Genomic DNA, 26445 nt, shown 5'->3' on the forward strand with positions numbered 1-26445 from the left:
CCCGGTCCCCCACCCCTCCATACAGTTCAAATCTCCAGTGCCCTTACTTCTTCATTGCTAAGCTTCCTAATTGCCAGCAAATCTGGCTTATAGTATAACATCTCATTTAAACTTTAGTTTGAATTCCAGGTCAGTACCAACTTCCTCCAGAGATTTGTACTATAAACTTTATTTGATATCACTTCATCTGGAGGGAATTTCAGTAAAGAGGAGTGAGGTCCATTTTGGGCACATTTCCTATGCCCATAATGTCATGCCTCTTAGAGAGTCAAGAGCAAATTTGAATCTGGTTCTGAGGACAACTTTTGGTACTTTAAAATATGTAAGACCCTTTCCAGAGCCTGGAGTTCTAGTCCCAATTCTATTGTTCCCTCCATACATTTCCCTGAGCAAATCTCTTTCCCTCCCCTGGCCATCTGTAAAGTGGCATATGAGGTCCTTTTTAGCTTTGAGTAACATAACCCTAGAAGAGGGTACAACTCTGGAGAGAATCAGAGTTTTTGAGATGAGGGCACATCCAGATTTAGAGCCTGGGATACAGCCCAAGTCCCTTAGCCACCCCCTTCCCCAGTCATTCAGTTTCCACTGTAGAAAATAGCTGTATCTCCCACCTAACTGAGCTTCCCCTCCTACCTGAGGGCTTGGCTTGGGGTGATCAGAGCTTTGTGTGGCTCTGGTAGTTTGCACAAAGGGCTCCTGAACAAGGCATTCCACTCCCTGCTTTCTGGAATATAAAGAGTAAGTGTCCTTCAGTTTAGCAGACCAGTAAGACATTAGAAGTCACTTCCTAGCTCTGGGCACAATAAAACCCCAAAGCAGGTTGCATACAGAAGCCAGGAAGCTCCCATCCCTAAAGATGTTTCGGGATGACTCAGTTGCTCACTTTAATCATCTGTCACATGGGGACACGTGGTGCCTGGGCCAGCATTCATCCAACTATAGGTCCCCATAAATGGGACCAATGGTGCATTGCTGCCCTGGCCAGTGAGACACTCCCATGGGAGCAAAATAGACTGTGGCTCTCATGGAGCTGCTTAGGAGATGGTCCCTGAACCAAGTCATGTGTTTACAGTGATGTGTGGCTGCTAAATTCGTATTTGTCTTTTAAGACCCAGTTCCAGCATCTCCTGTTTTGAAAAGGCTTGCTTGACTGCCCCGTCCCCCCAGTCTTCTTCCTGTAGGTTGAGTTAGACTTCTCTTCTCGGAGCTGGTGTGGCTTCTCAGCTGATTGCTATAGGCCTATCCCCTAGTCCTCAGATGGACTCTGTACGTCACTGTGTCCCCACAGGACAGGAGCTTCTTAAGGGCCAGGACCGAGCCCAACTCACCTGTCTCTGCATCTCTGCTACCACCCCAGCACAGGTGGGGCAGAGCAAGGGCTCAGCAGTGCTGTCAAATCATTGCAGGGACTGGTTGGGAGCTCATACTTCACAGATGACAGATTTCAGGGACTGGCAATGTGGGAACCAGGAGAAGAGCCCCGGTCTCTTCTGCAGCCTCCCTCGGCCTCCTCTTCCTCCGTAGCCTTGATTCCTAGCAAACTGCATCAGGTCCCCATCACACACCAGGCTCGATGCTCATCTGCATAGCATCCTCCATCCAGAACAGCCCTGAGCTGTGGGCAAGAATACTAATGCAGCATGCAAATGCCAGCTCAGGGAAAGAGAGCCCTGGACTGTCAATTAGCTCCCCCAAGCACCTGCTAGAGCTCCCAATCCCCTCACTCACTAGGGGCCAGCCAGGGCAAGAAGGAACAACAGACACAGAAGTCATCTTGAAGTGCCACTGTGGTTAAAGAAATGCCTTGCAGCCTCCCGGGAAGGGAGCCTCTATATAGAGGGAGTGGAGGAGGAGGCCAGCGCGTCCTCTCAAGAAGGGGGCTCCTAGGGGCGTTCGGGAGGAGGGATGGTGTTCCTGCTTTTGGAGGTACTGCATTGCCCTTCCCTCCACCCTGCCAGCTGCAAGCCAGGCCACCTGGGTGCCAGTGTCAGTGCACATGACCCATGACCCATCGTGGTCCTCTAAGCCAAAACAAAGCTTCCTTGCAGCCCCTCTCTTCCGACCCAGGGCATCCTCAGGGAGGACCGTGAGTGCAGAGCACCCCCTCACCCCTCCTGTTCTTCCTGACACTGCTCTGCTTCCCCCTCCGCTCACTTCTTTCTCTTCCCTCCCCTCCTTTCCTTCATGGGTAATAGCATGGGCTTTGAAGACAGACAGAACTGGGTTCAAACTCTGACTCTCCAGCTATCTCCAGTTTTGTGGCCACGGGCAAATCACTTCACCTCTCTGACCTCCAATTTGCTAATGCCTAAAATGGAGAAGAGAGCAGAGACAGAGGTATTTTGAGCACTGTTTTATGGGTAGCTAAGGATTTCAGGCGACTTCCCCTGGTGCGCCTCAAGTGCTACTTGGCTTATTTCTTAAAGTGCCGAACCTAATTTCTATTCCAAAGCCCCACTCTTCTTGGGGCCAGAAATGAAATCTCAAGAAACTCACAATACTCCTGTCTCCTCGGCATTGCCCGAATATTCTTCTGGGGGCTTATGAAGCCTTGAGCGGTGGGGTATACTCGGCCTCTGCTCTGTAGCCTTTCCAGGCAGGTGGCCTCTGAGACGTCCTGGTTCCTGAGCATTCTGTGGTCCCTCTGCCATCCAGGTCATAGCTAGGGCCCCTGGCCTGCACCTAAGGTTTGCCCACTCTTTGGGGCATGGTAGGCCATGCCTCTGTTGAGTGTGGGGGAAAGATTCCTTTCCTTGCCAGGCTCAGCTAGGAGAAACAAGTCAGGATCCTTGTCGCAGCAAAGTCACACAGACTAGTGGAGTGGACACTGTGCTGCACAGAGGACGGGCAGGGCTGGGAGGGCCACTTGGGGTTTTGTCCACTCTCCCAGACTCCACTTGGGAAAGGGGAAGGGCCTCCCTGGCCCCCAGATTCCACTGGAGTCTGGGGGCTTCATTGCTGAATGGTGCTTTGCCTGAGGTGGGTCAAGGACAAACCCAATCTCCAAGCCCCATTCTTCTAGGCCTTCTATCAGACCAGAGCCTTTGTAAGTCAAAATCTAAGAAGGTGGGTCCATTGTTTCTGTGTCATATTGCCCCAGGCAGTGAGTGCCACAGGTCTCAAGTGTGGGGCAGGGTCTGTGGTCACAGGAAACAACAGAAGAAACTTCCACTGTTATCTTGTAGTTTTATGTTGCCTCCTTTCTGCAGCTCTGTCCCAGAGTCAGTCCTCAGCATGGAGGCAACCATGACTTTTCTCCCCGCTTCCTTCCTCCCTCTCTCCCTGCTCCTGGGTTTTTTTTTTTTTTTTTTTTTTTTTCTTTTCTTCCTCAGGCTCCAATTGTGGCTGCAGCCGCCTAGCTGGGAAGCTGGGGGCCAGCGCTGACAGGTTCAGTGGGCCGTGTAGGGCCAGGGGCGCTCATCGCTGGCATTATTACTAATCATCACACAGCATGGCTGCTACTCCTTCCCTCCTTCCCTGCTCATTTCCTCTGGGGTCTTCAGTTTGTCGAAGCCACAGAGGGAAAACAGACCCTGTGTGCTTTTCTGCATTCCCATAGGCAGGTGGGTATGGCTGTAGCCCCTAGGCAGTGAGGGTTTGAATGGAAGCTGCAACCACCACAAGCACCAGCCAGAGGGCCAGGACCCAGGGGACCTTCGCATTTGTCCCTTGGCTCTAAGAAGTCAGACAATACCTGTGAATCCCCAGTGAATTGTAGCCTCCCAGAGAAACAGTGGTAGAAAAAATAAGTTACAGTAGAGCAGGAGGGCTTGGAGCCAGAAAGGGAGTGTGGGATCTGGAGTCAGACCATCAAGTTCAAAGCCAGCTCTACCACTTCTTGCTGTGTGACTTTGGGCAGGTCACTTAACCTCTCTGTGCTTTGGTTGCATCCTCTATAAAATGGGGGATAATGAGGATACCTACCTTACTGAAATGAGTAATGGGACCAGGAACAAACCGGCACATAGTAAAAACTCCACGGACAGTGGCTACCATTGTTAAGGCAATGGTTATATAATCTAAGGAGACTAAAGGAGGGGAGTGAACATGATAACCTCCTGCACATTTACCCAAGGAGATTATGGATCCATATTCTGCACGCACTTTAGAAATTCTGCCCTGATTTCTGTCTTCATTGCCCCAGCCATTTCAGTGTCACACAACTCTGGCAATGGCAACTGTCCAGGGCCACCCCGCCCCATCTCAGTCCTACTCTGTCCCTGACTCTACCCTCCACTACTTCCAGCCCTGTGCCTTTCTCCCCCCTGCTTCCACCCTGACCTGTGCCCTCATAGCCTGATCTAGGCCCCTGACCTTGCTGAATCCAAACACTTGCTTCTCCCAGGACTTTTGGTGGGAGCCATCCTGGCCAGAGTCATAGGCTGTTTTTCTCAGCAGCAGAGCTAGAGTAGTCATTCCCACTCATTCTTGGTGAAGTCTGGGGTGTTATCGTGAATTGCTTATCTGCCCTTTGCCCTCTCAGACTGTGAGTCCCCCAAGCAAGTGAGCATAAACTTCTGCAGCCGCAGAGATCAGCTCAGGGTGTGATGGAACAGGAGGCACTCACTAACTTGTGACTGAATGAACAAGTGAGTGAGTGAATGCAGTTTAGTGAGGAGGTTAACAAAGACCAGCACTCATTTAATCCTTACAACAGCCCTAAGAAATAGGTGCAATTATTTACACCCATTTTACAGATGTTGACACTGAAGTTCAGAAAAGTTTAAGTCAGACAGCTAAGAAATGACTGTATAAAATCCCTTAGAATCTTTCCCCCTGTAGTACGGAGTTTCTTAACTAGGCGTCCATGGATGTGCTTCATGTGGGAGAGTTGTAAACTCCATAAAATTTTATGCAAGGTGTGAGTGTGTGTGTGCCCATGCATGGCTACTTTGGGGGAGAAGGTTCACAGGTTTCATTGGATATTTAAATGTTTATTTGAACATATTTAAATCTACCTCCCTCTCCACCCTTCCTCCTTCTACCCAGCCTTCCATACACCCGCAGAAAGCCTTCTGATCAATTTCACGAAGTACTTACCTTGCGCCTGGCCTAAGGAGGGCACCCATGACTTCTCAGGACACATTATGTATGTTGCTTTAGATAATTGAAAGCCAACATGCTCTGGAATGTCCTCCCCCCTCGTTGGATCTGGGTAACTTGGAAGTGCTTTGCTGCCAGTGTCTGGGCTGCGTGGGTGGCTGCACTCTGTCTGAACTCATTTCAGCCCCTGGTAGAGAGACTGTTCCAGCACTGGAGCATGAAGGGGGAAACCTTGGGGCAGTGCAGCCAGCAGGACATCAAAGACAGAGCCTGTGACCTGGCTTCCAAGAATGAGTTTTGCTCCCTGAAAGGTCACACTCAACCTTGACAGATAAGGTCATTGTCGATGCATTAAGGATGTGGCCTCAGAGAAACAATTCCCCAGCCCAGGTCCTATTCCAAGATCTTTTCTTCCTCCTGGGAAGGGGGTGAAGAAGTTGTTTACAAAAAAGACCAGAAGGGGAAACTGGGGAATAGAGTTAGCATTTTCTGAGCCAGGACTGTTCTAGGCGAGAGGCCCCCTGCCAGGCACGTTTGTAATCATGATCACTTTCAGCCTCACCCTGCAACTGAGGCTGGCGGAATTATTCTGCTTGCAGATTGCTGAAACTGAAGCTCTCCCAGGTCAAATAACTTGCTTGAGGTCACCCAACAAACCCAGCATTTGTAACCTGATCTCCTTGACTTGAAAGCTGTATCTAACTCCCTGTCTTCTGAGGTTCTATACTCAGTTGTGACATAACTTTGTAGTTTGCAAAAGGTTCATCCTACTGGCTTTGAGCATCCCCCCCCCCCCCCCCCCACCTCATCCCAAACTCATCTGTCCCCTCCTCCCCACCAGTCTGGTCACAGTTTGTAATGGTAAGAGGATCTGATAGCCTTTGGTCCTAGCCTGCCAACTCCCTGAAGGCCTCTTTTTGTTCATTATATAGAATGGTGCCTAGCAGGTGGATCATGCTTAATAAGTATTTGTTGATTGAATGAATAATTAAATAAGGCCCAGAGCAAATAATAATAAAGGACATTTGTGACTGCTTTGCAGGGGAACAAAGTATTTTCCCTTTACTTTATCTGACCCAATCCTCACACCATCCTTGAAAGGACTTTGTTCGTGTTTCAGAGAGAAGTAGCCCAGGCCCAGAGGTACATTTGGTAAGAGAAGTGGGACTTGATCCCAGGGCTAAATGATGGTGCCCTTTCCCCTATCCCGCTGATCTCAGCGTGAGTGTTTGCAGAACACTTGGGATGTCCTGGGTCTGGTCGAGCCATGGTGGATGGGGGCAGGGTAGAGGGGTGCCTGCTTTGCTTTCTAAAAACTCAGGATCTATTTGAGGAGGCCAGACTTATGCATGCAGAACATTTGGGAAATGGTACAAGACAGCAGCTAGCATAGTGCTGAATTGCACATAATCAGGTGCCAACCACATTCCCTTCCTTAACTAATCTGAGTCTTTTAATACCAGATGGGGACCCTGAGAATAGACTTCCTATGAAACAGATGAAGAGCAAAGATGGAAGCCAAGGGGAAGGGCTGTGGCTGACTCATTTCTATACCCCTCTAACCCAGCACGATACCTGGCCCACAGCAACAGTGACAGTGGCAGTCCGCCCTCCGTAACTGGCCACACTGTGTGCTGGGCACCTACCAAGGGCCTTACATCACCTCCAAGCCCTCACAGCAGCACTATAAGGTAGGTACTAATGTAATCCACAGAAGGTGAAAGTAGGGTGCAGAGAAGGTACTCCTCAGGCTCCAGGTCACACAGTTAAAAAGCAGCAAAATCAAGACTTGAACCCCGATCTAGCAGCACCACCAGATCCACGCTGTTAATCTGACACTGCTGCTTCCACGGGTAGTGGGAACTTATTGAATTTCCCAGCCGGCAAGGATGGAAAGAAACAGGGGTGAGTGAGCACATGACAGTAGGGGGAGGGAACATGGGACCTGCAGGTCTCTGACCATTTCACCCCTTCTTCCCTGAACAGCCTTCCAGGAATACCCTAAGGAGTGCTACACGGGTGTTTATGTCAGAGGAAAGGGAAGGCCTTGCCTCCAGAGCTTTCTGAGGGCATGGACAGGCGCCGTGGGTGTGTATTACTCAGCTCGGGCTGCTATTACACAATGGCACAGACTGGGAGGCTTAAACAACAGAAATGTATCTTTTCACAGTTCTGGAGACTGGAAGTCCAAGATCAAGGTGCCAGCAGGGTGGGTGTCTGGTGAGAGCTCTCCCTTTGGGTTACAGATGGCTGCCTTCTGCTCCCTGTGTGCTCACAAGGCCTTTCCTTAGTCATGTGTGCAGGGGTTGGGGGAACTCTCTGATGTCTGTTCTTATAAGACATTACGGACACTAATCCCCTAGGATCAAGACCCCACCCTAGTGACCTCATTTAGCCTTAATTAGGTCCCATCTCCAAATACAACCACACTCGGGGTTAGGGCTTCAACATATGCATTTTGAGGAGACACAGACATTCAGCCCATAAGAGCGTGGATGAGGGAGGGGTAAGACCTGGACATAGGGCATGAATCAGGTCACCTTCAAGAGTAGAAGGAGCCACAGCCAGTGAAGCCCCAGCTGGACAGGGCTGGCAAGATGGCCTCGGTGAGTACATGTTGGGGACAACAGGACAAACTGCCCACGCGGTACTCTGCTCTCTGTGGCGAATCTCCAAGAGGCAGGAGCGGGTCTGCTGTCTTCTCTCTCTTCTCCCTCACACTTGACGTGCATTCCTCCCTAGACGCATTCTTTGGGAGCCTTTCCCGGGCAATGTCTGCCGCATCATACAATGCATGTGTGTGTCCATTTATCTATAGATAATGCCTACCACACAGGGCATCACCAGGAATAAGTGAGCTATTGTGCGTGTAAATATCTGGTACATGGTTGACATATGAATGAATAAATATTTGTTGAATAAATGAATCTTTACTTAGAGGAGTGTGCTTCTTCCTTTGAAGAGCTAGGACGATCTGGTAATCACCAATTTTTACTTAATAATTGGTTCGCTGAGCAAAGAAAATTCATTCATTCATTCATTCATTCACTCAGCACAGATTGACTGCACCCCTGTTAGAAATGAGGGGTTAAGTAGACAGTGAGGAGCTAAATCAGTAGTGGTCCCTGCTCCCAAGGTACTCTCTGTGCAGAGGGAGACACAGACAGGAAAGGCACAATGAGAACCAAGGAAATGAGTTTTCTGATGGGCACAAAGGCCCGAGTGCCACAGGAACCCCTGAGGCAAGCACCAGTTCAGGGCCAGAAAGGTATTCCTGGAGCAAATGATACTTGAATTAGATGGTCCAGGATATGTGGGGTGAAAGGGGTGAGTGACATCCTAGGCAGCAGGAACGGCAAGTGCAAAGGCCCTGAAACACAACCCTAGAGGGCACCAGTGAGGTTCTGTGTGGCTGGGGCCCCACAGGGAGCACCAGAGAGCAAGGTGATTGGGAGATGAAGTCAGGTCACAAAAGGGCCTCATAATGCATGCTCCTCAGTTTGGACTTTATCTTGGTGGCTTGACTTTATTCTCACGGCTCAGAGGCAGCCAGTCGGAAACTCCTCCAGGGGTACTTTACTATCTCTGATCTGTAAAATGGAGCAATTCATCTCCACTCTGCCTCTTCATACAGTCACAGGGAAGAAGAAGAAATGCAAGAGTAACATCCTAGTCTTCTGTAAACTCTCAAGTGTTGGTTCTCATCTGCAGGTAGTGTAGAGATGAGCAGGTGCCTGAGGGTCCAGGGGCACTAGAAGGCTGCACCACCCTCTCCCTGGCAGAGCTCTCTCCTCTGTTCCTTGAGTCCTGGCCATCCTGATGGGTCCTCTCCTGACCCGTGGCTTCAACCCCACCCCCACCCCCACCCTTCTTCTCCAGCAGGGAGCACAGGCAGGAGGCAGGGGGCCAGCCGCTACCAATCTTATTCATCAGCCAGAACTCTAGGCCTCATGGACACAGACAGATAAACCCTGGCACTTACAAGAGCTGAAGCTTTGAATCTGGTGGGACCCAGAAGAGATCTCCCCAGCTCAGGGGCCCCCAGCGTCCCCACCTGCCAACAAGAGGTGGTGACAGAGCCCTGTACTCCAAGTTCTAATCCCATATTCTGGCTAAGTCACTTCAGGCAAATCCTTTACCCTTGGTAAACCTCAGTTTCTCGCTACAGTAATGATTAGACATGACCTGTCTAACTTCACGGGGCATGGGGTGGTGTGTGTTATACACAGCACAGGGGACTGCAAATTACAGGGACAGATGTTATTAAGTACACCTTCCCTGTTGCACAGAATATGGCGTGTGTTTGGATCTGAGAAAGAATTAAGCGCTGAATAGGTAAAGGAAATTACTCAGGGTCCCTGGCCAAGACTCAGGCCACCTTTGTCCCTGAAGGGGCAGCTAATGGGCTGGAATGACAGGAAATAGCTCCTGAGGCGCCCTCTATCCTTGAGGTATGACTATATGCCTGTGCAGCTTTGAGCCTGCATAAATGTGGGTAACCGTGATGCCATTTTGCATTGCTGTGTGCACGTCTCTGTGCCTCTGTGGTCGTGTGTCTGGATCTTGTGTGGGGTCCTGAGGATGCACCTGAGTGTATTATGGGCTGAGTGTGTCTATGTGTATAACACAGTAATGTCAAAGTGGGACTTGTGGGACTGTGCCCATAGTTTTGTGTAAGTATGTGTGTTTTGGTGAGGCCATGTGTTGCGGGACCCTGTGATGTGCAAGCATAGTGTGTAGTGGAAACTGAGGCGGCTCCTGCATGGAACGAGGGTGCCTCCTCCTCAGGCTTCCAGGGAGCGGACTGCATTTCAGCACCACAGAGAGCTGAGGAGAACCCACAAGAGTGAACCCACACTTTGCCCTTTTGCATGAGACACAGATAGCCGTTGGGGTTCTGCGTGGTCTGGAGGGAAAACTCACAGCAGGGAGACTGTTTCTTAAATTCAGCCTTTACCCCCACAGCACTAACTCTCAGCCTGCCCTGTAGCTGATGGCTAAGAAATTATTGGGGAAGGGGGACGCAGGAGGAGGTAGAAGGATGAAGGAGGGACAGAAAGAGGGGAGAAACGAAAAAGAAAAGGCAAGGCCCACAGGGGCTCCTCTGCCCCTCTCCCCCAATTTTCCATCAGTAGAGGGTGGCCCTGGCCAGGAGCGGGAGGGTCCCTTCCTCCCATGACAACCCAATTGGATGTATGTTTTACATCTCTCCCTGGGTGGGGCAGACTTTCTCCCCATCCCGCGAATTCAGGTGGTGGGTTAAATAAGATTTCCCTTGAAGTCAAATGAAATAGCGGATCACACGCAGGAACACACACACGCGCGAGCGCGCGCGCGCGCGCGCACACACACACACACACACACACACACACACAGGCACACGTTCTCTCGGGGAGCAATCTGCGGCCGCCCCCTGAACCCCACCCATCAGCCAGGTGCCTACCTCGGTCTGTGCGCCCAGGGGCGCAGCCCCGGAGGGGCGCACGGCCCCGCAGGTGCGGGCGCGCAGGGCGGTGGGCAGCGGCGGGGGCAGCGGGCAACCCTCGTGGGCCCGGCCCCCCGCCCCGCCCCTCCGGGGTTACCCGCCGGCCACTCCGCGCGCCTCAGACTCGCCCGGAGCGCGGGCAGGCGGGCGGGCGGGCGCGCGGCTCCGCTCCGCGCGGTCCCTGGCTCTGTTCATTCATGATTGGTACCCGGCCCCCCGAGAGCCAGCCCGAGCGCCGGGAGGGGAGCGGAGCGTGCGGCAGCAGGGGCGGGCGAGCGCGGCTCCCGCACCGCACGCGCCGCTGGCTCGGGAGCCTTGGCCGGCGGGCGCGCCGCCCCGTGTCCGGCACCGAGCAGGCTGCGGGGCAGCGTCCTCGGCCGGTGGCGCGCGAAGCGGCCCGGCCCGGTTCCGAAGGCTCGCGGGGAGCCGCTGGCCCTGTGAGTCAGTGCATGTGCGGGGCTGAAGAAGGAAAGAAAAGGCTCCCAGCGCCCCAGCCCCACGCTCGCTGAATACCAAGCTGCAGGCGAGCTGCCGGGTGCTTTTTTTTTTTTTTTTTTTCCTTCCTCCAATTCAGAGTAGAGGAGCCACACTGATTTCTTTGCAGGGGAGGGGAGGGGCCGGGCAAGGGGTCCCAAGTCGCACACAAGTCTTCGCTGCCATGGGGGCCGTCATGGGCACCTTCTCGTCTCTGCAAACCAAACAAAGGCGACCTTCTAAAGGTAAGCCACCTCCTTCTTCCTTTTGTTCCCCTGGCTGGGTTTGGGGGTGCTCCGTGCTGAGCTGGGGTGTGCCGCCTGCCTTCCTTGGCCTGGACCCTCCTCTCCATCACGAGCGAGGGCAGGTTCTTGTATCCGAAGGAGTCAGAAACCTGGCGGGAGGTTTGGTGTGAATATCCTGAACACGCACAAGGAGCCAGAGTGGGCACTGGCCCCAGGGGCGGGGGAGATACCCTGTAGGGCGCTGGGTGCCAGGACACTCCTCCTGGAAATCTCTGGGAACAGAAGGAAGAGTCAGATTCACAGGTGGGAGGTGACTGGATTGTCTGGTTGGAATGTTGGGAAGCCCTTCCCGTTCCCATGACTGCTGGCGATTGTGCAACTGTGGGCACCCAGCAGGGGTGCTCACACATGCACACACTCCTCCTGGTAGTAGTGCTGGTGCAGACCTAGGAGTCCCTCATCCGGGAGACAGTGCTCTGTGCGCCCACCCCAATAAACCTCTGCAAGCCAAAAGGAATCAGCTGCTGCCAGGTGGTGAAACTCCCAGGGCTCATGTCCTGGTGGCTGGGGGAGTCATTAGGAGCCAGGGTGTCACGCAAGGGTGCTGTCATGCTCTGGGAACCACCAGGGTGCTGAAGGCACCGATGAGGTGTGATGGAGCAGTGAGCTTATGTCAGGGATTAGAAACTGTGAGTCCCTGCAGTCCCTCCTTCCTGGACCCTGTTCCATAGCTGCCTTTCCCCAGCTGAGACATGCCCAGTCTCCCCCGCCGGTGGGACAGGAGTCAAATGGGTCCATGTGAAGTTGGGGCAAACATATCTTGCATCACGGGAGACTGCGCAGGCCTCCTATCCAGCAGTTAGAAAGTTGGTTGTTGGAATGAAGAGACAGGATGCAGTTAGGACAGGATGCAGTTAGGAAGCAAGAAAATGATGGGTTTTGTGTTCTTTCGTTTAATGCTCAAATCCTGTTGTGAGTGGCAGAAGGGTTTCAAGTAAACTGACACTTAAACCTTCAAGTTCTACCATTGGAGCTCAGGTTCTGGCTATAGGTGGGGGTCATAGCTCCCAATCCTTAATGCTGGTTAGTGATTCGAATTGTATTAAGGTAAGGCTGGACCCCAGGGTGCTCAATGATCTGCTCTTAGGACTTGGTTGGTCTCCCCTGACTCGTTAGGCAGGTCTGTGTCTCAGAGTTCCTCATGCGTAACCTGCCTTCAAGGGGTCCAGGCATCTGGCCTAGCTCCCAGAGACATTGGGCTGGTTGAGCACTGAGCAGTGAGATCTCCGGAGGTAGATCTTAGGTGATGAAGCTGGATTGGTGTTTACATCTTAGAACACGAGTCTAAGGCCACGTGAGTTACACATCCTTTTGGCAGGGAAGGGTCTGGTTGCCTTTTTACCAGTCTTGGGCAGGACAGGTCTGCAAGCCTTGGTCCAGGACCTTGACATTCAGAGCCCTGTTTCTCACAGATCCTCAGATACCACTTGTGTGGGAACACAATTCAGCACCAAACCCCCATCATCTGTCTGACCACTGTGAGGCCCCAGAGGCCAGGGGACTGTGGGTACAAGAAACCCAGGGGTTTGTTTTAAAATATTTTCAATGACTGTGGCACTTCTGGGAGGCAGCTAGGTGTCACAGAAAGATCTTGAGCTCTGGAGTCCAGTGGGGTCTGGGTGTGCATCCCAGCTTCATCAGCGCCTCCTTCTGAGATCTCAGGCCAGCCTCATCCCTCTTAGCCTCAGTTTTCTCATCCATAACATGGGTGACAATACTACGTCCAGGCAGGAAACTGGGTGTGTGGGAAGTACAGGGAGGGAGGACCATGCTACATATACAGTGTTGGCTGAGCCACCAGGGACCCAAAGGAGACTTGTAAGAACATGAAAAAAAAAAAAAAAAAAAAAAAGAAGGATGGATATGAAGTTCCTTGCACAGGGTCAGGCAAAGATTAAAAGCTCAAACATTACTGTCTACCATTCCCTTCTCCTGCACAAAATTCTAGGTCACCCCAGTGAATTCCCATTGGAGTCCCAGAGACCAGAGCTCTTTGCTCTCTCCCAGGATCCTAAGAAAGAGAAGAGGGGCACCAGCATTCGGTGAGCCCTTACTGTGTGCCTGGCACAGTTCTGGGTGCTTCTTCTGCACCTTCTTATTTAACTGTCACAACAATGCCTGTTTGAAGCTCACAGCGGGTCAAGGCTGTGGGGCAGGCCGCCATGGCAAGCCCCAGCCCTGAGTGGTCAGCCCCTCTTGCACAGAGTTCCACCACGTTGGCTGAATTGTCCCGGGCTCCAGCTGTGTATATTTCTCCCGGCATTTGCCCCCGAGCAGAGTCTTATCTTACCATCTTCCTCTGTGGAATGCTAATCAGCAGAAGACCTTTCCTGCAGAGAGAAGTGACTTAGAAACTGGCTGGGGAGGCTAGTGGTCAGGGATCACTTCCTGGCCAGTTCCCTTCCCGCCACCTTGGGACCTCAGTTTCTCCTCAGGTTCCATCCTACTCTCAAACTTGGAGGTTTTTATTGCTGATGCTCTTGCTGGAACTGCTACTATGATCTCTGAGACATCAGGCTCAGATCTAATTAGAGGCAGTAAGGAGGATGGTGGGGATTTTCAATTCCTGCTGGAGTCAAATCCAGGCCTACCACTCACTTGCCATGTTTGCCTCAAGTGTAAAACAGAGACAGTAGTGGTAGTTACCACTTTAAAATAGCTGTTGGGTTGTGTGAATTTCAGGGATAATGCAAGTCAAATGCTCAGCACGAGCTCTGCTATGTAGTAAGTGGTCAGCACATTTTAGCTTCTGTTCAATTTATGGCTCTAAACTGTTTGTGGCTTCCAAATGCCTCGAGTGAGGCCATCCTGGAAGTAGGCAGTGCCTCTGGGAGTCCTACCACCTTGTTTCTGGAGCCCTCTTCCAGCACTGTCCAGATAACTAGGACCCAAAACTTTAGATACACCGAGGCTGGTCCTGGTACTGAGCCTCCACTGATCTCTGCTCCGTGGCTGGTCCTGAAAACAACATAGCTTGCTGAACAAATCCCTGCGTGTTTCCAAAATATAATCTGGTAGCACGTATACATTTTTTTAAGTAGGGCAAAACCCCATGTGACTAGTGCTGAGAGAGAGACACACATAGCCCAAGCTGAGTGTTCAGGGAGAGCTTCCTGAAGGCAGCCGAAATCTGAATTCGTTTAAGAGCAGGGTCACTGACTAAAAACATTCAAATTCATTTTCTTTCTCTGTTTGGGATCTTTGTTTCTCTTTAATTAAGAATGAGGAAAGGCCACCCTGCTTTGGGGGATTCAGCTTCTGCAGCCCGGTCCTAGGTAGAATTTCTGGCTCCAGGAGTTTTGCATGTGCTTATACCAAGGACACTGCTCGGGACACTGCTTTAACAAGTAAGCGCGAAGGGTTGGGGTGTGGGGTGACCAGAGAAGGCTGATGCAGGTGCAGCTGTGGAGCCTGTGGGGGGCAAGATAATTTAGGCAGAACATCACTAGACCAAGGCCATCTCAGTGGAGGTATGCCTGTAAGCAAATGGGTTATCAGTCCTCCACTGCCAGAAGAAAACATTCAGAACCCTCAGCAAGGTCTGAGCTTGGGATCTCCAGAGTGCTCACTGACTAGATGAGCAAACTAAAGCCCACAGCTATGAGATGCTTTTTCTAAGTCCCCGTGGCAAGTTAGGGACAAATATGGAATCGGTTTCCTGATTCCTAGATCAGTGAACACCTTGGAGAATTTGTGGAACCAGAGGGTTCCTGATGAAGCTGGGTTTGTAGTTTTTTAATCGGGCAGCATGCTCAACCCAGAAGATCTGGGAGACCAAGGAGAGGCAGCGAGGCGTGGAGGAGTAGAAACCCTGCTGTCGCATAGCCCTTGTATCAGGGGACCTTTGGCAAATCATTTCACCTTGGAGATGCCAGTTTCCTTATGTCTAAGAGAGGCGTACTAATTTACGGAGGCGTTTGTGCTGGGTCTCCCCTGCTTCTGCATCTTTGTCCATCCTTTTAACTCTGTGTTACCCTTCTAACTCTGTGTTACCATTCCGCCATCTCCTGGTCCAATAATTATCACTCCACCCATAACCCAAGACCTCACTCAGCTATTTCCACAGTCAAGAAGGCTTCCCTGGGCCCCAGGAGGCAGTGATTTCTCTCATCTACATTCCCAAATAGTTTAAAGTATGCATTTTCATGACTTTCAAGTCATGCATTCAAGTAGGCACTGGATGGAGGTGTTAACCACACCTCCCCAACCCCCCCCCCCAAAACCCCTGACTCCGGAGTGTCAGCTTCTTGCAGGGAACTTGTCTGAATCATTCCTCAAAGTCCTCAGCCTGGTTTCCTGCACATAGTAGGTACTCAATACATCTTTTCTGGAGGAAATTATAAGTAATGGAATGGTCGGCCACTCTCTGTTATTTTCTAGAATTGCAGACCCTGCAGGAAAAGTTAGCTTCCGGCTGGAATTTCGGTTACCAGCCCTTTGCCTCTTATTTGGTCTGCTGGCTTTGAATTGGCTTTGTCCATGAAACGTACTGAATCTGTTTACCATTTAGCAAGGAGATGCTGAGAACAGTGTTCCTACTCCCCAGCTCCTGAGAGTCACAAAAGCTTGAGGAGCCCACACCCAGTGCCAGGCACAGTTCTGGGATCTCAATCCCAGAAGAAACTCAGTGGAGATCAAGGTGAACAGAAAGAGGGAAATGGAAAGTTTGAAAGATAGAAGTGAGGGACTACTGCCTAAAATGAGGAGGTTTGTCCCTGGCAAGGGACACAGTCTGGACCTCTTTGTATACCTGGAAAGGCTTCGCTCAATGAATGTTTAGTAAATGTGAAAATGAACAGTGAATGCATATGTTGACATGTGAGTGAAAGAATGAATGATTGAATGAATGGAGGAATAAGTAAATACATGAATGAAAGGGAGCAAATGAAATATCAAATGAATGCCAGAGGGAATGATTGAAGATATGAGTACATGCATGAATGAATGTATCCATAAATTAATGAATGAGTAATGAAGTCCTCGGAAGGCTATAGTGAAAGACTGTCTTTCATGAAGAGCATTGATTGTCATGCTACCCCAACCCTGGATCTAAGCTATCCCCCATGAAAACTAGAAGGAGTCCATGGGACAGGAAGCCATGGTACAGATAATAATAAACATAGCATGTGCTTCTTAGAAAGCTAAAAATTATAAATTCAGTCAAGAAAAGCCCTGTAGTTTTTTGGGTATCAGTAGGTGTGTAGTGTTTTGGGGGAAGGCAAGAAGATGGGAAGGTATCTCTTAAGCTTTCGCTCTTTTGTTGACTGATAAAAAAAAAAAAAAATCTAAAGCAAGGACTGATCCAGAATGACCTCCCTTGTATATTGAGTTCACTTTTACCTTGTCTGGGTGAGACCAAGAACCTGTGTATTTGTCTGCCCATTTATTGATTCACTAAGCAACATCTGAAGTATCCTCAAAGCATTGCTTCCCTGATATTACCTCTGCCCGAGGTCCACTCTGGCTTCCACTCACCCTTTCACCTCTACCTCCCCATTCACCTGGCAAACTCCTACACATCCTTCAAGACCTCATTCAATATTACCCACTCCCAGGCTCCTGGAGGTAGAGCACATCTCTCCCTCCCCTGTTACCTCTGCAGCTGTTGCTGCTTCTGCATGCTACAATTATGAACATTACGTGATTATGGGTTTATACATTTATCTCTCTGACTAGCTCTAAAGGAATGAGTAATATTCCAGCGTTTCTGTCAGGCCTGATATTGGGCCCAGACCTGATGGATGTTGGCTGTGTGGAGGTAAGGATGGATGGAGCAGGGCGTGTTCTTGATGGCTCCAAGTAGTGCAAGAATGCGGCAGCACAGATGAGAAATCCAGGTCTGCTCGTGGCGGGGAACACTGCAAAGTTCTGCATAATGGCCCTGGAGTTGATGTTCCCATTCATCAGGCAAGGAATGAGCAGTGTTTAGGAGAGAGAGGGGGAAAGGTGGGGCGGGGCGGGAGGGAGGCAGGGAGGGAAGGAGGGAGGGAGGGAGAGAGAGACTGTGACTGAGAGTCTTGGGACCTTCAGACAAACTTGACTTGTCTTTAAATGCTTCCCCTCCCTCCAGGGAGTGTTTTAAATGGGTCACCTTTGGGGAGTAGCTGTAATCCGCTGGGATATCGCTGGTTTCCCATACACTAGCCATGGGAGCAGAACTTTGGATTAATTCTTATTATTCCAGTCCAGGCAGGAATCCTCACTGGGGCAGTGGGGGGAAATGGGAACTGCATTCCACTCAAATCAGGGGGTTAGGAACAGGGTTGCAGAATGGTTAGGACCCCTGAGTGAAAGTAAGACCTGGGTTTAAACTCTGGCTCTGTGACTCCTTAGCTGAGCCTTTCTGAGCCTCAGTTTCCCCCTCTGTAAAATGGGGACAATGACAGCATCTACCTTACAGGGATGCGTATGGGGCCAAAGAGGTAGTGAGCATTGTGCTTCACATACGATAAGATGATTTTAACAACTCGGGTTGTACTGGCTTTGCTGCTGCCTTTATCCATCTTGGAGCAGGTCCCTTCCTCCTCTGTTGCTTTCTCTGCACTATGACTGAGCATTCCTTGGTGATCTGTGTCCTTCAAACTGTGGCCTCTGATTCCATCCCTATGGGACCCAGAGCCATCACAACCCTGGCCCCTAGCATCCCGAGAAGTTTCTCTGGTAACTCCTAAGGGAAGCTGGCAGTTTTAGATGATGAAAACTTCCCAGTGGTGAGATGGGAGAATGTGGATCATCTGCCAAGGTTAATAATAATAATAGCTGATGTTGACCGCTGTTCTTTGCCAGGCACCTTACTCTGCCCTTTTCCCTGTTACTTTATTAACCTCTTCCCAGCCCTGGAGGGCAGACCCTTTTACAGTTCCCATTTTGCAGATGAGGAACTGAGGTTCTGAGAAGCGAAGTTCCTTTCCCAGGGTCACACGGCCCTTGGATAGCAGTGCCCAGTTCCGGCTAATCCTTGAGCGTGAGCTCTTAGGCACCACACCCTCTCCCTCCCCTGCTGGCCTTGCCTCAAGAAAGAGCAGCCCCAGTGGGGAATGTGGAGAGAAGGCATTCAGATACAGCCCTCATTAGCCATACCACACCACCGAGCCATCTGTAGGCCTTGAGCAAAATGCTTTTAGCCTCATCTCAAACCACCCCTGGATCCGTTTCTATTTAATCTGACACTGCAAAAGCCTAAATATGAAATGATTGGGGGCATAAGGCCAATTAGCAAATTCATTAATAGGATTAAACATTGCTCCTCTGCTCTAATCATTTATGTGAACTACATTCTTTTCCCTTTGTTGCAGCCATCATTGCCTGTCAGTGAAGGATCGAGCACATCGGTCTTCAAGTGTGTTAGATTTCCAAACCTTCCAAATCAGGGACCAGAATCAGTCAGTGTTTTCACATGGTCCAGAGAGGCAGAGAGGGGTCAGCCAGTTGATGAGTGGTCATCATTGCAGAGGAAACAAACACAGGACCTCGCTGGTGTGTTTGCTTTCTGCTCTCTCACTAATTCCTTTCTGCCCTTGGCCACATGTTGGCCTAAATCTGTATTACACATATGCATGTGGTGTGGCTATTATGGACATATACATAACCTGGATACAAAGTCTGGCCCTGCAGATTGTTAGCCATGCGGCCTCAGGCAGGCCCTTCAACTCTGTGAATCTGCCTTTCTACATCCAGACAATTGGGATATTGATAGCAATTCCCTCCAGGGTCGTTATGAGGATTAAATGCAGAATGCACGTAAGACCCCAGTGGCCAAAGGACAGCACGAACGCAGTAGCGGTGAGATATGACCATCTGGAGCTGTGCTGTTCTCAGTGTGGTCCTCAGACCAGTAGCCTTGATGCCACCTGGGAGATTGTTAGAAATTCAGCCTCAGGTCCTGGATCGTAACCTGCATTTTGCTAAGATCACCAGGTGGCTCGTGTGCCCACGACCTAGAGCACAGATTATAGTACATATATATGTCTTTTTGTGTTTATTTATAAGTTTACATATCAAGCTGGAAGGGGCCTTTGAAGGCTCCTGGTTCGAGTGTCACTTAAGATAACAAAATGGAGTCCAGAGAGGTGGGTGGTTTGCCCACAGTCACGCAGTTGGAGTGTCCAGTCTGGGGCCTGAACCCTAGGCCTCCCCAGCCCTGCTTGTCCGCACATAAGTTGCTCTGAAGTCAGATCTCCCCAGATTCACATGGTTTCCGTTGAGCTTTTCTTTCTTTCTTTTTAAAATAAAGCAGAAGTGCCAGGCTACGTATGCCCATTAAGTTTTAATTTACTAATTTGAAATGTTATTCCAGCCAAGTGAGATCCTGAATCTTGATTCTGCCAGCCCTCACCTTAGCTGTACCTCCAAGTTCTGTGTTACCAGACAGTATGACAAGGAGGGATTCTGAGTCTTCAACCAGTTGCATCTCAGACATGGGCCAGGACAGAGCGCAGGACCAAAGACCTCTCTCCACAAGGGATTTCACTGATAACGTTCCGAATGGTAGGGCAGGCTGGCAGCCGGGTTTCCTTACAAAGTGTTTGTGTGGCATTTGAAGCCAGGTATGGCAGAGTTAGTAGAAGTCTAATAGACAAAGGAAGAGCCTGAAGCATGGAAGTTAAATGCCTTTTCCATGGGGCATAGTAGGACCTCTCTGTTGGAAAACAAGCAATCCTACTGGCTGTTGTAGAAAGCTTTCTGCACTAAACAGTTAAGCAGGACTCATCCAGGGTCACTAGGCTTGTTTGGGGTAGAAACTGGAGGGATAGGGCAGCATTGCTTGAGAAGAGATTTGGATTTTTTAAGGGCCTTCGTGTCCCAGACCCTTCTGCATACCTAATCTCCTTTCACTTTTACAGTAGCTCTGTGATGGTTGTGTTGTTCATCTTGCTCTGCAAATCGGGAAACTGAGGCTCATGGAGCTTCTATGATTGTCTAGTGACTAAAGAGCAAGGATTTGAAGTGTGCCTGAGACAAAGGCATCCCACCACATGGTCTCCTCCTCCAACCCAAGCCACATCCAGACCATAAGCAGGCCTCTGACGCCCAGGAAGGCCTTGAACAACTGCTTCTAGCTTCTGAGCCCCTGGGAACCGAACATGACAGCCACCAGCCTCCCCCATTGGCCCTGTCAGCTCCTCACCCATGCCCACCCTTGGCCCCAAGAGAGAGGAGGGCTGGCAGCTGGGGGAGACTTCTGGAGGCCGTGCAGCACCCAGCTGCTGTGGGGAAGCCAGTGCACTGGCATCTGTGTGGGGCTGAGGTCGCGTTTTCCCTCCATCCCTGGAACTCACCCATGTGCCACTCTCCCAGATGGCCACACTGCACACTCAGCAGGGGCCCTTCCAGAGGTTTCCCTGCTCACCCAGTGGGGACAGCAGGGGGCTCACTCCTTTTCCTTTCTCCTTTGCACCTGCCAGCACTGGGCTAGATTAGGACTCCAAGCCCTAAAGGTCCTAGGGCTAAAATGATTATATCTGCCACACTCCCATCCCCCGCCCCTGACCCTAGCAACTGCTACTTAGACAATTCACAACTGAAACAGGAAAGTAAGTCTAAGGAAATGGAATGAAATTTGGACTTTTTTTCATGATGACTACTTTGATGATTTAAAAAAAAAAAGATAATACATTTTCAAAACATGTTTGCTCACAATTTTGATGCTTCTACTTTGCTGGTGCTGTAGACATCTCTTGAATGTGCCTATTGGTATTTCTGCATCGGAGTTGGAACCAGACAGGAAAAAGAAAAAAACAAAAAACAAAAACCAAAAACCAATCTGTATTGAGGACCTGCTTTGTGCCAGGCACCATGCAAGTTATTGACAAATATAACAACAACACAAATACAATTTAAAGCTCTTATAATAAGAAAAAGAATAGGAAAAAGAAATGAGATATATATAGCACTTTTTGCCAAGTACTATTCTAAGTTCTTTTGATACATTAAACTAATTTAATCCTTACAATAACCCAATACTATGATTATCCCCATATAACACATGAAATCTCATGCTATGAGAAGTAACATTCAACTCCCCACTTGATAGATAAGGAAACTGAGGCTTTGGAGGAAGTGACTTGGCCAAGCATCCCCCAGATGGCTGGTGGAGGAGCCAGGATTCTCACCAACTCTGACTGTCTCCAAATGCAGATACATCCCTAGAGTGTGTTATAAGGAGGGGTAGGAAGGCCTGGAGTAAAGACTGAGTATAGAATCCTGTCCTGACTTTTTCAGGGGTCCCCTTTAGTCCTCCCGTTGCCTATTACATCTGCCCTCATCTTTTGCTACTCTCCCGCCATCCCTGGATCTTCCTGACCTTCCAGAGCAACCACTCTGTGCATTGGTCCACATCATATAAGCTGTATAGGAGCTAAGTCAGGTTCCCATTTGCCCCCTGAGGAAAGAAGCTGCCAGAAGGAGATTAGTTATGGAGGATACTATCTTTGCCCTCAAGGTGCTTCACTCTGGTGACCATAATAATAATATTAACAACAAATCTATAGAGCTCCCACTATGTGCCAGACACTTTAGGGGCTTGGTTTTATTTAGGCCTTACAGCATCACCAGGAAGTCGGCATTATTACTGGACTCTTTACAGATAAGAAAACTGAAGAACAGAAAGCATAGGGAAATGTCCAATGTCTCACCAATGTCTCGCCTCTTGAAAGTGGCCAAGCCAGGATTTGAACCCAGCTGATTTGACTCCAACACCTGTAACTGCCTGGTTAATCAACTAAGCTAGACTGTATCTGAGTGTCTACCTATACCACATTGCAGATTGTGTTACCCTGTGGGGGTTCATGGGAGGGAGAGACCATCTCTACCAGAGGCACAGGGCTGAAGAATCAGAGAGGATGACTGAAAAAGATGGCATTTCAGATTGATTAAAGAGCAAGGGCTTGACCCATGCAAGAATGTAGGTTAGTAGAGTTCTAGGTAAAAGGAATGGTATGAGCAACATCATTGAAGTAGATGAGAAGAAAAGAGAAGGAATAAAAATGGCAGTGAAGCACTTTTGTGACTCGGAGGAAGTCAGTAGAAAGGTTGTTATTAGAAACGTGAGAGAAGTCAGGGCACCCGGGTGGCTCAGTTGGATAAGCGTCCGACTTCAGCTCAGGTTGTGATCTCACGGTTCGTGAGTTTGAGCCCCATGTCGTGCACTGTGCTGACAGCTCATAGAGTCTGGAGCTTGCTTCAGATTCTGTGTCTCCCTCTCTCTCTGCCCCTTCCTGGCTCTCTCAAAAATAAAATGTTAAAAAACATTTTGAAAGAAAGAAAGAAAGAAAGAAAGAAAGAAAGAAAGAAAGAAAGAAAAAGAAAGAAATGTGAGGGAACAGATTGGAGCCAGCGACCAGAGTCAGGTGTCCACATTCAGGAAGGTCGGGGGAAAGTCCTGAAAGGTAGCCGAGAGGAAGGATGAGGAAAGGACAAAGTAATTGGGGACCAGGGCTGTCCCCTCTCATCCTCACCCTGTCTTCCCAGAAGTCTCCCAGTGATCACTTAAGCCCACAGCTGCTCCCTCTTCCCCCCCACCAATGCACTCACTGTCCTGCATGATTTAGCAATTGATTGCCTTGAATTGCTCTATAATCACTTCCTGTAAACATGGTCTGGCCCTTCAGTAAGAGTACACTTTCCTCAAAGGCTGGAACCTTCCTTCCTGCCCTTCTGTTGGACTCCAAGGAGTCCAACACAGTTCTGGGCACATGGTTGGTACTTGGTGGCTTGAATTGACATTATACTGAGATGCATGAGGACTTGGAATTCCCTAATTGGGATTAATGTAGCAAAGAAGCCTGGGCACAGCTTTGAGGCTCCCCTCAGCATATTCACAGGATCCAGAACATCAAAGACAGTGGTTTAGTGTAAAAAAAAAAAAATAGAACATTGGAGGTTATTTCATAACAGCTCAGAGTTCATAGAAAAGGTATGGCATGTTGGGTGAAATAGAACTAAAGGCCAGTCCTAGCTTACCCTTTACAAGCTATGTGGTTGAAGCCAATTGTTTGACTCCTCTCTGCGTGTCCGGTCTGTCATCTATTAACAGCAGTCATGATATCAACTCATTGGATTGTCATGGGGATTAAATGAGATCAGGTGAATGCAAGTGTTTATAAACTGTAAGGCAATGCGTAAGTGGTGAGTATTAGTACGTAGGTGATGATAGTGATCACAGGTATAGTAATACTTTTGATGACGGTGGCAAGGACGGTGCATGTGACGGTGATGGTTGTGTTGGCAGGAGCAATGATGGTAGTGACAGGTGGTAGCAGATAGCATTAGGGGTGTTGATGGTTACCGTAGGGATAACGTTGGCGATACCAGAGATATTGGCGACAGCGTATTAGAGTGTATTAGAGATAGTTGTATTAGAGTACTAATGGTGGTGAGGGCGGGTCATGGTGTTGCTGGAGCATGATAATGTTAGTGGTAATTGTGATGATTCTGGTAGGGACAACAGTGATGGGATGGCGCCAGTGGCGATGGGGGCACGATGGTGGTAGTGTGATGAGAAGTGGTATTAGTAATGATGATGATAACAATATGGTGACATTGGCGCTAATGGTGGTGGCGAAATAGTGGTGGTAGTGGTAGTATTGCTGGTGGGATGATGGTGGTAGTAATAGGGATAGTGGTGGTAGTGGCAGCAGTGGATTGGAGGCTGTCTTTCCCTTTGTTCAATCTATCTTCTTTGACTAGTCTATGCAGAAGGATTTCTAACCCTGAGACTTTGAATTCCCCTAGATGTATCTGTCAGTAGTAGGAAAGAATAAGACACATTAGTTCATGCCTCTAGATTTATCCATGGTTGGCACTTTCAGAATCATTTGCGTACAAGCTGTCTTCTTGACACTTGCATTCCCAGGACATAGCATGGTGCCACGCCTGCTACATAGTCAGTCTTCAGTAAAAATTTGTGGAGTGAAAGAGTAAACTTGCATGAGGACGCAGGTTATACTCTTGGATGAACTCATCGGATTTAAACGTCCCACCTCCAGAGGTACACAAGGTCATCAGGTAGCTGTCTATCCCGTCGGAATGCACCTGCTCTCACACCATGACCAGCATTGGCAATGGAGCTGCCCTTCTATTCTAACAGGCTGGGAAGACTTCCTGGGAGCCTCCTGGATGTCATCCTGGCCTGATCCATTTCTGCCCTGATTCTGCACTGACTGAGCACAACAAACAGTGGAGAAAATGGCACGTCCCACCAGCAAATTCTGGAGTGTCCATGCCTCTCTCCTTAGCCCCTTTTCTGATGCATCATGAATGAGAGGCATGTTTTGCCCCTGGAGACATTCTTCTTGGCAGCTGGGAGGGATTACAGAAGTAGTTTCAAATCTAGTGTCTCCGTAACCCATATTCTACCCTTCTACCCTTCTATTCCTTGGAAAAAAGGAATAATCACATGTAGACATTGTAGTGTTCTTGTGGCTTTTAGGTATGTGGCCTACAGTAAGGGCTCAATAAATGGTAGTAATTCTTTTTTTGTAATTTTTTTAATACTTATTTTTGACAGAGAGACAGACAGACAGACAGACTGTGAGTGGGGGAGGGGCAGAGAAAGGAAGACACAGAATCTGAAGCAGGCTCCAGGCACTGAGCTGTCAACACAGAGCTGGACGCGGGGCTCAAACTCACGAATTGCAAGATCATGACCTGAGCTGAAGGTGGACACTTAACTGACTGAGCCACCCAGGTGCCTAAATGGTAGTAATTCTTAACAACAGTAGCATTTATTATTTCTATCATTAGTGGAGAGATTAACATAAAAAGTGGTGAATAATGATAGACCATAGACTTTGCATATCTCTTTTGCATGGAACACACGTGGCTTGGATTCATTTTGGATACCCTGATCTGGAAACTGAGCCCACAGTGTCCCCTGAATAGATCATATGTTGTTGGGGGGGGGTTGTTGAGAAAGACGGGGATGACCTGTAAGCAACTGGGTTTAGGTGCTGTTCTGTTGAACGAGGAATACGAGTTGGAGACCAAACAATCTTAGATTTAAATTTCAGACTTGCTTCTCACTGGCTGCGTGATCCTAGGTAAGTTATGAGGTGAACCTTGGTTTCTTTGTGTGTCCGGTGAGGTTAATAATACTGACCACATCTGTTCCTTGGGAAGAATATGGAAAATAAAGTGTAAATGGAGCAAGGGTGGAGATTTGTTTTCCAGGCAGCTCAGGACTGCAGGTAATGGAAAGACTGAAGTGCTTTTGGGATTAGAGCTGCCTGCAGCCTTTATCAGTCTCTGGAGTTGATGTGTTGTTCCCCCAAACCCTGGAACAAAGTCAAGGAGGGGGCGAAGGAAGGAAGGAAGAGGGGTAACAAGAGTATGGATGGAAATGTAAACACGTGGAGTGCAGGTAGCAGGCTACATGCCCATAGCAAGCAGTCGACAGAGGATTCACTTATTGTTCTGATTGCTATTATTGTTAAACATGTGGAAAGGAATTCAGGTAGAAAGGAGAACTCAAGCAAACACAGGCTGATCCTAGGCTGAATTTGGTCTAAGTTACAAAGCACCATGTGCGATCCACAAAGCGTGGACACTGAGACAGGCTGTTTCCCATCCGCCCCCCTACAACTTGTAATCCCACCCACTGACTCTGTGTGTTGAACAGGAAGAGCTCTTTAAAGGGTGCTTGGTGTGTGTGCCTTTGTGAGTAGAAGGAAAGCACGCTAACGTATGGAATGTGAGACACCGTGCCAGGCACATCCTCTAAATCATCTCATTTAATCATCACACAATCTTATGAGGGAGATACTGTTATTGTATGTATTTTAGCAGTGATGAAACTGAAGCTCAGAGAGGAGAAGTGACTTACCCAAGGTCAACCAGCCGGTAAGTGTAGGGACAATATTGAACCCAGACCTCTCTGTCCCTTACTCTCTGTAGCGCTGTCGCTTAGAGACTCTACACCTACTACCTGGGATAGCTCCATTTGACATTTGGGGGATTTGAGGCTTCACAGCTGCACAACCAGCTTGCAGCAACGCGGGACTCGTCCCCAGTTCTCCTGACTGCCAACCCCACCATCTCACCCTGGTGGCTCACACATCATTGGAACTGACAGTGCAAGAATATCCCATTCCTTCTCCTTCTCTTCCTGCCTTTCTTGGCCTTCTTCCAGGACTTTGGAGG

At 49.4% G+C, this 26445-nt stretch overlaps 1 protein-coding gene across 4 annotated transcripts in view; it reads left to right on the top strand.

Annotated features, from left to right (window-relative positions):
* KCNIP1 (potassium voltage-gated channel interacting protein 1) overlaps positions 1-26445 on the top strand; it is a 342985-nt gene that overhangs the window by 120444 nt on the left and 196096 nt on the right. The window contains exon 1 of one of the 4 annotated variants that reach the window (XM_060635009.2): positions 10495-11247. The exons of 2 other annotated variants lie outside the window; for them this stretch is intronic. In XM_060635009.2, the coding sequence (XP_060490992.1) occupies positions 11187-11247 (61 nt within the window). In that variant the 5' untranslated portion in view covers positions 10495-11186. Of the gene's footprint in view, positions 1-10494; positions 11248-26445 lie in introns of those variants that run through there. One more of the 4 variants, XM_060635011.2, reaches the window with a different exon arrangement.

This window comes from Panthera onca, chromosome A1 (genome assembly GCF_046562875.1).
Source record: "Panthera onca isolate mPanOnc1 chromosome A1, mPanOnc1 haplotype 2, whole genome shotgun sequence".
Classification (NCBI taxonomy): Eukaryota; Metazoa; Chordata; class Mammalia; order Carnivora; family Felidae; genus Panthera; species Panthera onca.